Raw genomic sequence first — 16,030 nt, forward strand, 5'->3', positions numbered from 1 at the left:
CCCCCAAAAATGCAATTCCCTTACCATCAACTGGTTTCAAACCTTCTGTTGAACACAAAAAACTCAAATATTTTGGAGAGCAGGAAGCTGTAACCATTGACTTAAATAAGAATAACAAATATTATGGAGGTCAACGGTTACAGGTATCCAACATTTTTCAAAGTAACATCGTGTAAGGAACTAATAAAAGTTTGAAACAGGTAAAGGGTGAAAAAAAATGATGACCGAGTTAATTTATGAGTGAACTATCCCTTTAACTTCCTGTTTAACTGTTGAAATTAGTATCACAAGCCCTTATAAATTGTATGATTTCAAATGTTGTCTAACATATAGGCTACAGTGTTTCTCAACCACATTTCTGGTGGACCACCAGCACTGCAACTTTTTGATGTCTCCTTTGACTGTCACACCATCACAGGTATGATGATCTGAATTAGGTGTGTACTGTTAATGAGACATGGAAAATGTGCAGAATTGGTGGTCCTCCAGAAACGTGGTTGAGAAACAGTGGGCTACTTGATAACGCATACACTGTCAAAACAACAAATATGCGATTTAGACAATCATATAATCCAAAAGCAATTAATTTAAAAAAAAAGATTAATTCAGAAACCAAAGTTAAACAGTATTGTACAACTGTAGAAATATTTTGTTGGTGAGAGAATAAGGGCCTAAAATTGTGTTTTTAAATCCACTCAATATTTGTTTTAATGTTACACTCAATATTAATGGTATTATTCACCCCCAGAAAATACAATTTACTCATCATCAACTGGTTTCAAACCTTCTGCTGAACACAAAAAAACTCAAATATTTTGAAGAAAGCTGGAAGATGTAACCATTGACTTCAATAGTAAGAATAACTAATACTATGGAAGTCAACGGTTACAGGTTTCCAACATTTTTTAAAGTAACAGCGTGTAAGAAACTAATAATGGTCTAAAATAAGTAAAGGCTGAATAAATGATTGTCATTTAGGGGTGAAACATCCCTTCCTGTTTGTTGTTGACTAAATTCAGTATTACAGGCTTCTAACTGCAACGTAGGCCTTATTCTGTGTGAATTCAAATGTTGACTTAAATATAGGCTACTTGATACCTCATACACTGTCAATAAATGTTTTATCTTTAGAACTAATAAAAAATTTTGTTGTTCACGTCAGCTAACGTTAACGATTGTAACCAAAATATCATTATTAAAGTCAATTATCCACTTCATTTGAAATCGTCCTCTGTATTTAAAAATATTTATACCAAACACTATGACGAAAAAAATACATTTCAGTCACTTGGAGAGAAAGAAACACAAGCAAACGAACTCGAACGATTCTAGGATTCTACCTGGGCATGATGTCGGAGGCAGGAAGCTAAAACGAAGGCAGAAAGCTTTAATTAAAAGCGAGAGGTAATGACATTCCGGCCTTAAGGCTTTGGTGAATCCGCAGCCTGTGGGAATATGTGTGTGGGATCTCGGCGTGTCCGCGTCCAGCCTCCTCGCGCTGCTGCCAGACTCCGGCTGAAAGTTAATTGGACGGGGAGAGTCTGAGGAGGCCCGCGCTGAGGCCCATTAGCGATTCCCCTGTCGAATGCAGAGCCACGAGGATCACAGACTCACAAATAGGCAGATTAAAATAATCAATACACTTCACTTGCCTCCGACACATTCGCACGAGTGCGCGCAGAATCAGAGCCGCACTGCACATCCACACACATCCGCGCTGAATGAATTCAGTAATTAGTGGAGGAGCTATTCAGCAGTGCTGGATGATACTTGGCTCTCTCTGCCTCGGTGTGTGTGTGGTCTAATGAGAGGGGAATAGTTCTGACTGGTGCCGAGCAGAGAGAGAGAGGGAGAGGGAGAGAGAGAAAAGGTCAGTGAGCTGTTGATGGGCTCGTCTTGGCACACAATGCATCATGGGGTATTTCAGCACACCCAAACAAACCCTCAGATTATAATCATAAGATATCTTAAATCATCATACGACGTTCTTTTACCTTTAACACAAATAGACCATTTTGAGGGATGTAAACAATAACAATTGTCCTAACCCATTTCACATTTTTAATTTCTATGGCTTCAGTGAATCCAAAAAGGTCGATATATTGATAAATAATGTTGTGAGAGCTGTTTTAACATTAAAATGTGGTTGAATTGCCTCTTGATACAGTTGTGAAATAGTTTGACAACAAGCAGGAAATGTTCATGGGCCAGTGACATCACCACATTGAAATAGTGTATAGATCATGATTAAATAAGAAGTATATACTCAGATATATTATGACAGGCTCATGTATAATATATGCTATGCGTTTTATTATACAATAGTCAACATTTGAAGTGATTTAAAAATGTCCTAATACATCAATTTGTGTACAATAGTTTTAGTACCACTTTGATGAAAGGCGATGATCCAGTATATAGTGAGTGTGTGTGTGTGTGTGTGTGTGTGTGTGTGTATATATATATATATATATATATATATATATATATATATACATATATATATATATATATATATATATATATATATATATACACACACACACACACACTTTCTATCAGCTGGAACCAGTCTGTCCATTCTCCTCTGACATCAACAAGGCTTTTTCGCCCACAGAACTGCTGCTTACTGGATATTTTCTTTGTTTTTTTAACCATTCTCTGTAAACCTTAGAGATGGATGTGCAAGAAAATCCCAGAAGATCAGCAATTTCTGAAATATTCAGACCAGCCCGTCTGGCAACAGCAACCATGCCACGTTCAGTTGCTTAAATCACCTTCCTTCCCCATTCTGATGCTCGGTTTGAACTGCAGCAGATCATCTTGACCAAGTGTTCCAAAACTTTTTAGCTTGCGACACCCAAAATAACAATGCCAGTGACTTGCGACCCACACATTCCTCAGAGGTGGTTATAAATATACAAATGTTGCACACACAACAGCAGGCCTATATAAACACGAGCATATTGATAACACAAAAAAGTGCAACAGTCTAACAATCATATTAGGCTGTAATTTATAGAGTCATTTATTAATTCAATTTATTATTAACCTCATCTAAAGAGACTGGTGGACACAATGTTTTCCCCACAAGTCTATTTATCATTTAATTTTGGAGACCGCCATTCAGAGATCATCCCCAATGTTGAGTTGTGGCCTGTATTTATTTCAATGTATTTGACTGCCATTAAGGTGTCAGAAAGTTTAACCTGGTGCTATAAAATCAATCTGCTGCAGTTGACGCTATAGCTGTGTTGTTAATCTAACGTAAACACACAATCCTATGAAAACATTAAAAGGCTGATGTCTTTTTATTTGCATGATGTTGTTTTTTATGTAACTATAAACTACTATTTTTATCTTCTTTGGGTTATGGATAAATTATGGTAATTCTAATAATTAATTTGACTTTTGTAAATACCAAGTGACCCTGTCATAGTCCTACGACCCCCACTTTGGGAACCACTGGTCTTGTCTACATGCCTAAATTCATTAAGTTGCTGCCATGTGATTGGCTGATTAAAATTTTGCGTTAAAAAGCAGTTGGACAGGTGTACCTAATAAAGTGGCCAGTGAGTGTATATCATATATACAGACATTTTTATGCTGCACAATTATTTCTTTGCCTTTTTTTTGTTTTGTTTTAGAAAAAAACACTTCACAATTTCAAATTTTTGCAATTAATACAATTTAGATTCCTCTAAATTAAAATGTTTTAACCTCAAAACTTATTGCATAACCATTTGAATAAACAAATCGAATACAAAAAAAAAATCATCTTTATTTTATTTCCTGTAGCTTATTTTTAAATAAATAAAGATGTAAATACTTCAAGCTGTTAATAGATGAGGACAATTTTAAAAAGCTTGTCAGCCTGGGGTTTGCCCTTATAACCAATTGAGACAAATTAGCCCTGAGCACTAAACATCAGAGTGCCAACAACATTTGCTTTTAATTTAAGGTGCTGACCCGAAACCAAATACTGATCATTTGGATTGCATTAATCTAACTGCACAAGAAGTTCAGCAATTTGCTCTAATTTCACTCCAGACAGCTTGGTTTTTCCAATGAAGCACAATCAATTTAAAGGGACTGAGGTCAGTTCAGCTCTCAACAAGTGTAAGGACACTGCCATCTATCTGCAAATAACAGAAGCAAAAGATGTGGTTTCTTTTTGAAACAAATACACAGAATCTGAAATAATAAGGGTAGTTTGTTTAAAATGTACTTTATTGGACCGTGAAAACATTCCGAGTTATTTAAAACAAAATGTTATTGCCTTTCCGGTTCATAATTCCTCAAATTGAAAAAGTTATTGTGAAAAGGCCAAAAACAAACATCTGGCCAGACACGACATTTCTACTCCAGCACAGTTCAGCAGAGATGCCTGAGGATACACTGGATATTGCGTACACACTGCCGATATGTGCTGCATCGAGAGCTTTTATTGCAGAGCGCTTCAGCACACAAGAGATCTTTTTCATATCGCTATATGGTTTGAATACCACAGGACAGGAGCTCTATCTCTTGGGGAGTCATGGGAACTTAAAGAAGATAAAGGCACTTCTAATAATAATACCCAAATGAATGCACACACAAGAAAAAGGAATGGAGCCATTAAGCAAATGAAGGTGATGGAATGAATAGGAAGAGAAAAAAAAATACACAGAAATTATTACATAGGAAATAAGACAAACAAATGGATGTGGTCTTTATCTTCAACCGCTCATGACCATGCGGACGAGCTCTGTGAAAAAGAAGAGAAGAAATAAAAACAAGTTAGTGTCCATTTTGCATCAAACGGGGATCAACCCAAACTACAGCATATTAGGGGGAAACAAATGGTTCTAATTGTTCAAATATTCATTTCAGAAGTGCTTAAGTCACATCTTATCCTACTCATGTTATAACAGGTTTATTAAATGTTATTTTAATTACACTTGCAGTAGGGCTGTGCAATATGACAATATATATCAGGGTTTCTGCAGACTTTAAGACCCTTTTAAGTCCACTAAAAACGAAATTTTAGACATATACAGGGTTAAACGCTTAGAATCTTTTCTTAAAAATTACAAAGATACAGTTCACAACAGCTGTTAGACATTTCTACAGCAAATTCCCCATTACATAGCCCTGATCAGGGAAAGAAAACTAAATTACATAATTCCTCATGATAATCTTTTATTAAAAATTCTGGTATTTTGGGGGCGATGTGATGGGGAATTTGCTGTAAAACTGTCTAACAGCTGTTGTGAACTGCACCTCTTTGCAAAAGAAAAACTTAAATACAAAAAATAAGGGAGATATATTGCTGGTGATGGGGCAGCACGGTGGCAAAGTGGGTAGCGATGTTGCCTCACAGCAAGAAGGTCGCTGGTTCGAGCCCTGGCTGGGTCAGTTGGCATTTCTGTTTGAACTTTGCATGTTTCCTCCACAAATCCAAAGACATGTGCTGTAGGTGAATTGGGTAAGCTAAATTGTCCGTAGTGTATGTGTGCACGCCCTGGTCCTGCAGATTGGGAGTTGGGTATGGGCTAACGACCCACCTCATAAAAACCAGATGTTATGAAACACCAACATGGTGCAGCTAAATATATATCGATATAAACAACCCTGGAAGTAAGTATTGTTGGTGATTGATGTCTGCCTGATTGAGTGGCTTTACTGGGACAATGCAAAATCAAGATCTTTTTAAATTTAAGACCTACAACACAATATTTCAGTCTTTTGAGAACTTTAAGGTATAATGATATGTGAATACCAGCATGAGAAAGTTGAAAACTTAAAGTACAGTTCAGGGATGAACCGATGCCACGTTTTTTACAAACCGATATGAGTATTTTAATTTTTTGGGGACACATAAAAACCCTGTTATGTTCTTCATTATATTCACGAGTCCTGTCGTTAATCCGTGGGTGAGGTAATCAAAAAGTAGACTATTTGACATTTTACTATGGGTGGGGGTCGCAGGAGGATAAGATGAATAGTTAGTTATGCAAACTTTGACTCTCTAAATATTAAGATGTTTTAAGTGATTTTATCTTAGAATGCTACAAATACACACTCATTTTCTTTCTTTTAGTTCTCCGACTGAGTTTGTTCTTATGAGGTAATCTGGGAATACTTTCAGTACATTCCTAGTAGTTTTTTTTACACCTTTTGCATCTGAAATCATTAGTTTTTGTAATTATTACAGGGATCACTTATTTTAGATGTCTACATCCTCAAAAATTTGTCCCATGTTTTAAATAAAGTGAGAAAATAATCACATATGAAGAGTAGGTTTGCGAGTATACACCTAAATGTAAAAAAAGAAGCTGTTTCTATGTGGTCAAAAGATAAACTACTAATTGACTGTACCAACATAAAATCTATTGTGATGTATCCTTATCAGGATATGAGATGGCATATCGTGATAGAGATTTTTATCATATAACCCAGCCCAAAGTTTTAGGGTAATTAAAAGCAAATCTTGTCCAAATATAATCTCTACGCTTCACTTTTTGCCACTGCAGTACATAAAGCCAAACACTCTCTACAGATCCTCACAGACCCGTCAACTGATCTCAGCCTGCCACATTTGCTGTAGTTTGAAGCCGTTCCCCAGTTCTACCCATTCTTAAGTGGTGAGAAACAGGGTGAGAGCAAGTTCATGGCTAGCTCCTACTCAACCTCAGCTCAAAGACTTAACCAGGTCTAGGAAATCAAGAAAATGTTAAAGAAGCTCCTTCTGGTTTTCCTCTACAGGGCAAGAGTGAAAATGGTTTTACAGCACAGAGTTGAGCTATGGTTCAGCCTCCATCAGGAAAAGGGAGAGAAAGATCAGCAAAAACAGCCAAAATCACTGCAATTTGATTGGTTAGTTAATAATAAAAGCAACTGCGCTGCTTTGATGAGCACAGGAAGGGTGTGTACAGATTTTTCACAACACCGGAAATGAATCTAAAGCCCAAAGTATACCGTTCACAGTCAAACAGCACCACACACAAACAGGAAAACGACATATGTGTACTAGAAAGTTTCATCTTTGTCCAAGGTCTATGCTTTTTCTGTCCAAAACTTGAGCAATGAAAGATAAGAGTTGCTGGTATCTTTTAATTCCCTCACACTTGAACAGCACAGGTGTCATATTTCATGAGTTACACATATGCAGTATAAAAACTTAAAACACTGATCAAAATTAGAGAACTCCCATTAGAGATTTCACCCAGATATTAGTGTTATCCGGATCCTGGTGGTAAATTCTTCAAAGCAACAAAATAGCAAAAATCATTTTAGTTAGCGTGATCGAGTGTAGGCCAGTCCAATAAAAAAACAATATAAATTGGTATTTGGGCTCATGTTTGATTGGTGTAGATTTTACTTGGCTTTCTTTGCCAAAACCCTTTCAGGTTTCTTTAGTGGGTCTGCCATGACGCTTGTATTTGATCTGTTTAGGGCCAACTCCACCTAAACTACAAAAACAACATGCGACATCTGCCTTAAAAGCAGATCACACTGTTCCACTCATAGGTTTTTCTATTTATGTCCATGGTGGCTCAACAAAAAGCTACATCGCTATTTCAGGTGACAAGAGGCAGATCTGGTAGCCAGAGCATCTGAATACATTTAGTTAAGCATTATTAACCACTGATTTTAGACTTTTTTTTAAAGGTCAAAATCTTCCATAGTGCTGCTTTAATTATCTAACAAGCCCTATTTAACTGGCAGTCTAGATGAAGACAAAAGAGATGATCCTTTCAGCCATAGCAAGAGAAGCTGATTGTTTCAAATCTGGTTGTTCACAAAAGACAAAACATAGATAATGTGAACTCTGCAGCTTGAATTGCTCACTGACTTGGGTCCGTCTTGCCATAACAGCCTCGACAAAAATCACTTCAAATTTTGAACAATGATGATTACATTGCTGAAAATATATATACATATATAAACCGTTCTCTAATTTTGATCTACACAGTACATTGTGTACGATGGCAAAATCTGCATCACACACAACCCCTGGTACACCTTGGGCTTTAGAACGAACATATGCTAAATCATTTGACCTGTGCTCACATCTGAAGCAGTGCAGTCGCCCTTTTGCCTCTGAGAGCCGTTGCAGGGACGGCCACATGCAGAGAGCATGCTGCAGCCAGGGGCCAGAGAAAAGGCTGCTGCAGAGATAGGGAAGATTCCAACCATATGTCAAAACCATCAAACTGCATCCAACCAGGCTCTCTAGCTCTAGACGTCAAATGATGCACAGCTACCCTGTGAATGACTATGCTGAAAGATGCTAAAAGATAAGGTGTAGACTATGCAATCATGTGCGTCAAGAGCATTAAAGAAAAGGCCTGGATAGATTGTTGCTTCACGTGTTATAAATGTGGAGGTCAGGAGGTGGACGTACACCCGAGGCATCTCTCAGCCAGACATGATGTGGCGAACGAAGGCTGTGGAAGATCAGTTCAGTTACAGTTATGGCATACTGTCATCATAAGAGTTTTCACTATGATGCATAATAGTATAATACCGTCAAAATAATCATTTAATTCCAAACATAATCCTTTAGTTTGGACTAAAACAACTACCTTTAGGTTCATCAGATAAACAGCGAGGGCTCTCTCTTCGTGAAGCTAAATACATAAATCAAACATTGTTTACCTTCGTAATTGATGCAACCATTAGCATCTTCATGTCCGGCTAGAAGCGTTTCTACCTCCTCTTCGGTCATCTTTTCCCCTATAAAAATACAGGTTTATCAACTAGAGTACTTTATCCTAATATTCCATTCAACTATTATGACATTCAGTGGCCTAGATGTGGAGGAGTCGGTGGTTAAATATATCCTCACAGGAGACCTGGCCGGCTTACCAAGTGTGGTGAGAACGTGGCGGAGCTCAGCACCCATGACTGTGCCGTTGCCTTCCTTGTCAAATACTCTAAGCCCCTCCACAAAGTCCTCAAACGTGCCCTGGTCTTTGTTCTTGGCGATGGCCTGGAGCATGGGCAGAAACTGCTCGAAGTCCAGCAGTTTATGGTTCATTTCTGAGGAACAAAGAAACCTCTAATCAGACAAGATAGCATTTATTTCTATATTATACAGGAAACAAGACCTACCATTACAGACACATTTGATCTACGTATTAATGTTTGTGCAAATAGAGGGCGCAGCGATAATGAAAGGCTGTTTTCAGGCTGACTATGAGAACTCCTGCCCTATTAGGCCAGTGATGTGTTGTTGCCAGTGAAGAGTAGTCAACATTTGAAGTGGATCAAAAGCCTTCATTGAAAATTTCCTAAAACCAAATTAAGTATTGTGCAATCCCATTCCTGTCTTCAAATGTTGTACCATAAGCCAATACTGAAAACAAACATTTCCTATTCATTCATTCATTTTCTTTTTGGCTTAGTCCCTTTATTAATCTGGGGTCGCCACAGTGGAATGAACCACCAACTTATCCAGCATGTTTTACGCAGTGAATGCCCTTCCAGCTGCAACCCATTGCTGGAAAACACTCATACACTCCCATTCACACACATACACTACGGACAATTAAGCTTACCCAATTTACCTAAAGCAAATGTCTTTGGACTGTGGGGGAAACCGGAGCACCCGGAGGAAACCCAGGCGAACACAAGAACATGCAAACTCTACATTGAGTATTGTTACATATTAATATACTTTAAGAGGGGAAAAAACTTGTAGGGGGAAAAAAAAAAAAAAGAGAGTTAATACTTATATTGCAACTTTTGTGGGTTGAGTAAAAATAATGGCAAAACAAATGCATTTAATTAATATAATTGAGAATTATACTATATCTTTTGCTGCAAATACACACAGAAAATTTGAAATTATCCACCACTAAAGAGCACATTAGGGTGACAAGCTGGAACAATCTTTTGCCAGTCTTTTAAAATTTTCCTATGCAATTTCACAATGGATTTTTCAGTTTATTCAGTATCAGTACAATAACTTCTATAGTAAACAATTTGTGGTACAATGTGATAAACCCATATTGAACGCCAACCTTTATACATCGTATATTTTTTAAAAAGGCTTGTCTCTAATAAGTAATTAAGAACATGTAGGTTGTGAGTCAATACTCTTTTATGTTTATATTTTAAGTGTTGTTGTTAAGTATTGTTGCATTATGCTTACAGACTTTACTCTTTACATGAAAGCCCACATTAAAAAACCCTACAGGAAAAGCTTGAGGGAAGAACCAAATTAGTTTTCTGGATTGATATTATCCCCGCACAATGTTACACCGAACTCAACTAGCCACTTCGTAGGGCCTTTTGTGGTGAAGGTTTTTAAAGGGTAGAAATAATTTACATTAAACTGTTCATTCCAGAGCAATTCCAGCGTTATGAATGAGACATTTGCAGTAAAAACTCAAAACATAAACTCAGAGACAGTATTTGTTAACATTATATACACTGAAACATCTGTTTATATTTTCCAAATCAGCGAAAGGATAGGATCAGAAAAATTTCAATATATAAACATTTCATATTTTTTTAAATAAGGACAATAAACATGCGTTATGGATGTGACCAAAAGAAGTTTGAGTTTGCAGTATACAACATACTTTGAAGAAATTCTGTGAATTAAACTGCATCAAAAGTATAAGAGCTGGCTCCCTATAGAACCAAAATATTGATATTGTTTTATATTTTTGCATTGAGCAAAAAGATTTGTTATGGATGTGACAAACGTGAAATTGGCACTTGTGTGACTTTGAAAAATCTAATATAATTGTTTGAAAACACCGACAGAGACATTTGAGTATTTTATGAGTACTGTAAGATACAAACCTACACAATAAAACAGAAAGGGTTTTGCTATTTTAGTAAAAACATTTTGGTGAGAATTTTTCTTCATGCCAAGACTGACATTTGCATGGAATTGCTCCAATGATTCTAAGAATTAGTTTAATTACCAGTAGTTCTCACAATAGATAAATTAAACCTATCAAAAGAGATGCATGCTCTTCAGAATGGAATAGTGGTCCTACCTTCTGCTTTTGGGTTGCCCAAGACCTTGAGCACCTCAGCATTGACAGGATTCTGGCCCAGTGCACGCATCACATCCCCACACTGATTGTATGTGATCTTCCCATCTCCCGTCCGGTCAAACAAGAGGAAGGCTTCTTTGAATTCTGCAGAGATAAGCGAAGAAAAGTTAAACAAAATACTGGGAAATGAGCAGAGAACAGAAAATAATAAAGGATGAGAAACGTGCATGATAGACAGAAAAAAGCAAATAGAAATGAACAGGGATGACACACGCACACACACGGTTGGTTTTATAATGCACTAAAATAGGACATAATATAAAATGGCTCAATGGTAAAGACATAATGGCAGGCCATTGCTTTAAAGAGCCTGACTTAATTTAAGGAGCCCAATGGATCAGCACAATGAGAAACCCAGCACCAGCCATCAATATTAATGCCACTCAAGACTATTTTCTGCTGTCTCTATTCAGGTTAGTCGTGGCAAGCTGAATGACCACAGACATCTTATCCATCCACCTTTAGTCATTATACACTTTAGAGGCCTTTAGATCACATTAATAAGCTAGTGAAATATTCAAACATTAGCCATTTAAGCAGCGCTTTTGCCAATCTACATTACCATTATTATACTGTACACAGTCTTAAAATAAATACTAACACAGCATTTACTTCTTAAATATCACATTGGCATTGATGTTTAATTGACCAGGAATACATTAGCATCAAAAAACTAAATTCATAAAACAATATAGATTTAGCTTTTTTTTTTTATAAAAATAATCAAATTTTATGAATTCACATAATTTATTAAAACACAAAACTTGTAGATAAAGTAAAACAAATACATAAAGCTAATAAATAAGTTATTTCAGTAGCAATGTTTTAGGCCACAATTGAGAGCATTTGCAAACCCTAAACTAACACCACCAGCTTAATCTATTAATTCGCTGTTTATTAACAGTTAGTAAGGTACAAGTTGGTATGGCATAAGCACAATCAATATAAAGTTATAAAAAAGGTCTGTTAAAAATAGTCAATTGTAAGGTCGATCACAGAGCTTATTGGCACAGAGTAATACAAATGTGTTTCTATTTCAAATAAATAAAAGTAAAATCCCTGTTAAACTTCATTATATTGCTATCTGCTAATATTCCAGATATGTGCTCTAAATGTTTAGATGATAAAAGGTACACAATATCACTGCCCCTGGCAATGTCCTAAAAGACAAAGTTTTGTAAAGAGATAATTGAATGCATGTCAGACATGTTTAATATTAAAATCCCTTTAAATGCTAAGCTCTGTATTCTTGTCTTGTATCGACAAGGGCTATTGCATTATACTGGAAACACATAGATGCTCCATCCATAGAATTGAGGGAAAAAGAAATATTGAACTGTATTGAACTGGACTAGCTTATATCATCAAAAGCCAGCAGAAGAACTTTGACTATCTTTGGGAACCATATACAGGGTTCATACACATTTTTACTACTAAAATTCAATGACTTTTCCATGACTTAAGTAAATTTTCAAGACCTAATGTTTTATGTAATGTCTACGTATACATGTTAAATATTATAAAAAAGATGATGGATCTTTAAAGTTATCTTTTAAGCGTATCATAAAACATGCAACAATCAATTTAGTTTCAATGAATCTTTATGTCTGTGTAAACTTTATTTAGATGATGTTAACACAGCATTAATAATAAGAGAGCATGTGTTTGGCCATGGACAGAAAAGAAGACAACTAACCTATGTCTAAGAATACAAATATTTGTTAAACTAATTTCCATGACTTTACCAAAACTTTGTGGGTTTTTCCAAAACTTTTCCAGGTCTGGAAAATGCCATGTCAAAATTCCATGACTTTTCCAGGTTTTTCATGACCATATGAACCTTGCTTATACGCAAGTTATTTGTAAACATGTATTTTTATTGTATTATTGTTTTTGTTATTTTGTCATTATTTTTATCCACTTATTATTTAGTTATGTTTTTTGAATATGTTAAATGCGTGCATGTATATGTACATATAAGAAGATTTGGATATATGCCGTTTTGTAGGCTGCATTGTTATTGCATGCCTAGTTAGGTATGCGTGTGTGTGCATTTTTTCTATATGCACGTACAAACCTTTTTTTTTTTTTTTTTAAATGACAAGATAAACCTCTAAATTACTAACAGCATCAAACTAAAATCCTTCATAACGGAGCGCTTCTCTTGACCAGTTAAATTTTGAGTGGATATAAATAAACTATTGTTTTTACTCCAAGCCAGAGTTCAAAAAAGAACTAAATGTTACCAGTTAGGACAGGCCTTTCCCAAAAGCAAAAAAACCTCCCATGTCTGTAATGCTTTTCCTCCTTACTGGAATGTGGCTGTTCCCTTGCATGCCTTAAATTGAGTCTTTAACCATATATGGTATGATAGGAAAACGCCAGAGAGAGCACTATTGTCAACTCCTTTGCCTAAACAAACAAGAGCAAAGATGAACCCTAAATGGCCAAACAACAAAAAAAGCTCACACCATTGATGGTAACACAGATTATGACCAAAATCTTCAAGTTTAGATGAAGCGGTTTTACACGTTAAGGCTGTTGGCAGTCACACTCTTTTGTTAGCAGAATTTCAACACTTCCTGACTCAGACACACCCTCTACAGATATGACTGTGAATGTTATACAAGAAACCCAGTCGCCTACACTAACTAAATAATAATTCTCAGATAAAACCAATAATTCCTGTAGTTGATTCAGATTTATCTATTCATTTATTTATTACAGAATTTACTTCAAATGGTGGAGGCTTGTGATGTGTTTTCTGACGCACAAACAAACAGCTTGTTGTCCTTTTAACACCATGCAAACTAAATGACACCATAACAGAAAAGGTTTACAGTGCACTCACCATGTATTTGCTCCAAGTTAAACTCAATCTGGAGGTGACATACAACCGTGACAAAGGAAAACAGTACATAGGTAAGGAAAGAAAGCTGGAGGAATGCAGGGGCAGAGTAACATGAGCAGAATAGCATATGCGGGATGGAAAACGCAGAATGTCTAGGAAGGAATGGGAGAAAATAATACATATAATGAAACAGTAGGATGTATTTGAATGAGAGACAAACTCACCAAGAATCTGATCCTCGCTGAAGTCAGACTGTTTGAGACAGAGCGACATTTAATGAATATGAAATGATGCACATTTGCAAAGCTGTGAATCAAATGGGACTTTTGATAATAATGATAAATAAACAAAAATAATCTATGTCCATAAAATCCGTCAGTGAAAGCATTTCTGTCCGGGTGGAAAAGTTAGATAAGTTTTTCATGCCTGGCTAAACTATCCTGCTAACGTTAATACTATCCGCTAACCCACGGCCGTGCTACCGAGTGACAGATAAACTAAAACAGGCCATTTTAAATGAACGCGAGTTAACTATCAATGTCTTAAATTCCTGTAAAATAGATTAATGAACGATTAGCACGAGTAATCAACTTTCTTGTGTACTAAATGGCGTAACAACTCTGTTAGCTAGCATGAAACAGGCTAACGACATACTCTCAGTACTAACCTTGGTTTTAGTTAGCAAACTTTACATTAAGCTGTGTTTAAAACACAAAAGTTTTACATAAAAATACTTTTGAATACAACATTTGTAAATATTCGTACCATTTTTGCAGCGGCTTATTTTCCGGGTGTGTGTGTGTCGCGGCGGGAGTGTGAGAGATGACTCGCTCTAGCGCTGCTGAGTTATGAAGGAGACCGTGAACGAGTCCTTCCTTAGAGTCGAATCTTCTGAATCGCATCACAAAACGTGAATGAACGATTCGGTCAGGAGTTGGAGTGAGTCGGCGCAAACAATTGAGATGCGAGAAGCTTCATCAACATCAATTTTTTATTCATTCAATCATTTTCTTTTCGGCTTAATGCTTTTATTAATCAGGGGTCGCCAGAGCGGAATGAACCGCCAACTTATCCAGCATATGTTTTTACACAGCGGATGCCCTTCCAGCTGCAACCCATCACTGGGAAAACTTCATTTTCACACGTATTTTATTTACTTATTTATTTTTCGGGGAAAAGGCGAAAGATGAGCTACTTTAGTGTCATTCATGGTTTACAACTTTAAATTAAAGGCACCGACTGGAAAAAAATCAACTTGTATGATACTTGGCATTACAGTAGAACCTAATAGAAAATTATTTCAATATAAACTGTTTAATTATTAATTGGCCGATGAGTTTTAATACTTTATTAATATCTTATAGATCTTGAAATGCCACTTAGACTTCCAAAGATAAGACCATAGGCCCAACTCATATTACGTTTTACAAAGCAGATTTAAAATAATTTTAAGATATATTAAAAACTTTGGCCCCAGAACCCTAGTTAAGAACAGATGTTCATGTTTCATCAATGCATATTTACAAAAAGTATAGGCCAATACAATTTTAATATTTGAACAGAGATATGTAAACTAAGTTCAGTTTTATTTTATGTAAATTCCACTATAACTTGGTTGTAACCCACATAGCAAAATTTCTCTGGCATAGCTCTGGCCCACACAATCAGGTTTTTCGTGGCCCACATGCTGCAGTGAATTACAGTACAGTGTGACTTGATCAAGTCTGGCTTCCAGACAAGGGTCAAGCATGGACCATATCTGGGTCAAGTCTCAGCCAAGTTAATAACTTATAACTGGGCCTGAACTGTGCTAGATAAGTTGGTGTGTTATAGGCATGGGATGATGTTTATCGCGGTTTGGAAAAGACAAGGTTTTAAAACCGGCAAAGTTTTCTGTATTACCGTCCCTAAGGTATAGATAGGGCCAGATGGAATCTGCGGATATTTTTTTGTGTTAGAATTGTGTTAAAAATCTGCAGATTTATGTGGAATTATTTTGGGAGTATCATAACTAAAACCTTAATATATGAAATAAAAAGTAACACTTTAACTTTTATTTAATGTTTACAATGGAAATCCAATTAAATCTACTTTATTTGGTAAACAAATCAAGTCTCTC

The 16,030-nt window shown here is 36.2% G+C and overlaps 1 protein-coding gene across 2 annotated transcripts; it reads right to left on the minus strand.

Moving 5' to 3' along the window:
- Positions 1-4,212: 4,212 nt before the first annotated feature.
- zgc:153867 (uncharacterized protein LOC337226 homolog) lies at positions 4,213-14,767 on the minus strand. 2 transcript variants are annotated; one of them, XM_056448627.1, is made up of 7 exons: positions 14,677-14,767; positions 14,136-14,163; positions 11,001-11,144; positions 8,854-9,027; positions 8,644-8,721; positions 8,390-8,432; positions 4,213-4,747 (listed from the first exon to the last, which is right to left on the minus strand). In XM_056448627.1, the coding sequence occupies exons 1-6, from the start codon at positions 14,677-14,679 to the stop codon at positions 8,404-8,406; spliced, it is 456 nt and encodes a 151-aa protein (XP_056304602.1). In that variant the 5' UTR covers positions 14,680-14,767; the 3' UTR covers positions 4,213-4,747; positions 8,390-8,403. The 2 variants fall into 2 exon arrangements, with proteins under 2 accessions (XP_056304602.1, XP_056304601.1); XM_056448626.1 differs by lacking the exon at positions 8,390-8,432 and having other exon boundaries at positions 14,677-14,765.
- Between the last annotated feature and the right edge of the window lie 1,263 nt (positions 14,768-16,030).

The sequence above is a fragment of the Danio aesculapii genome, chromosome 23 (assembly GCF_903798145.1).
Source record: "Danio aesculapii chromosome 23, fDanAes4.1, whole genome shotgun sequence".
NCBI lineage: Eukaryota > Metazoa > Chordata > Actinopteri > Cypriniformes > Danionidae > Danio > Danio aesculapii.

What these genes read in the sequence shown, in the direction of transcription:
- zgc:153867 (XM_056448627.1), bottom strand. An exon ending in GGGCAACCCAAAAGCAGAAG is followed by an intron (nt 9,028 to 11,000) that starts GTAGGACCACTA and finishes TTTGTTCCTCAG; the next exon opens with AAATGAACCATAAACTGCTG. An exon ending in CCACGTTCTCACCACACTTG is followed by an intron (nt 8,722 to 8,853) that starts GTAAGCCGGCCA and finishes GTATTTTTATAG; the next exon opens with GGGAAAAGATGACCGAAGAG.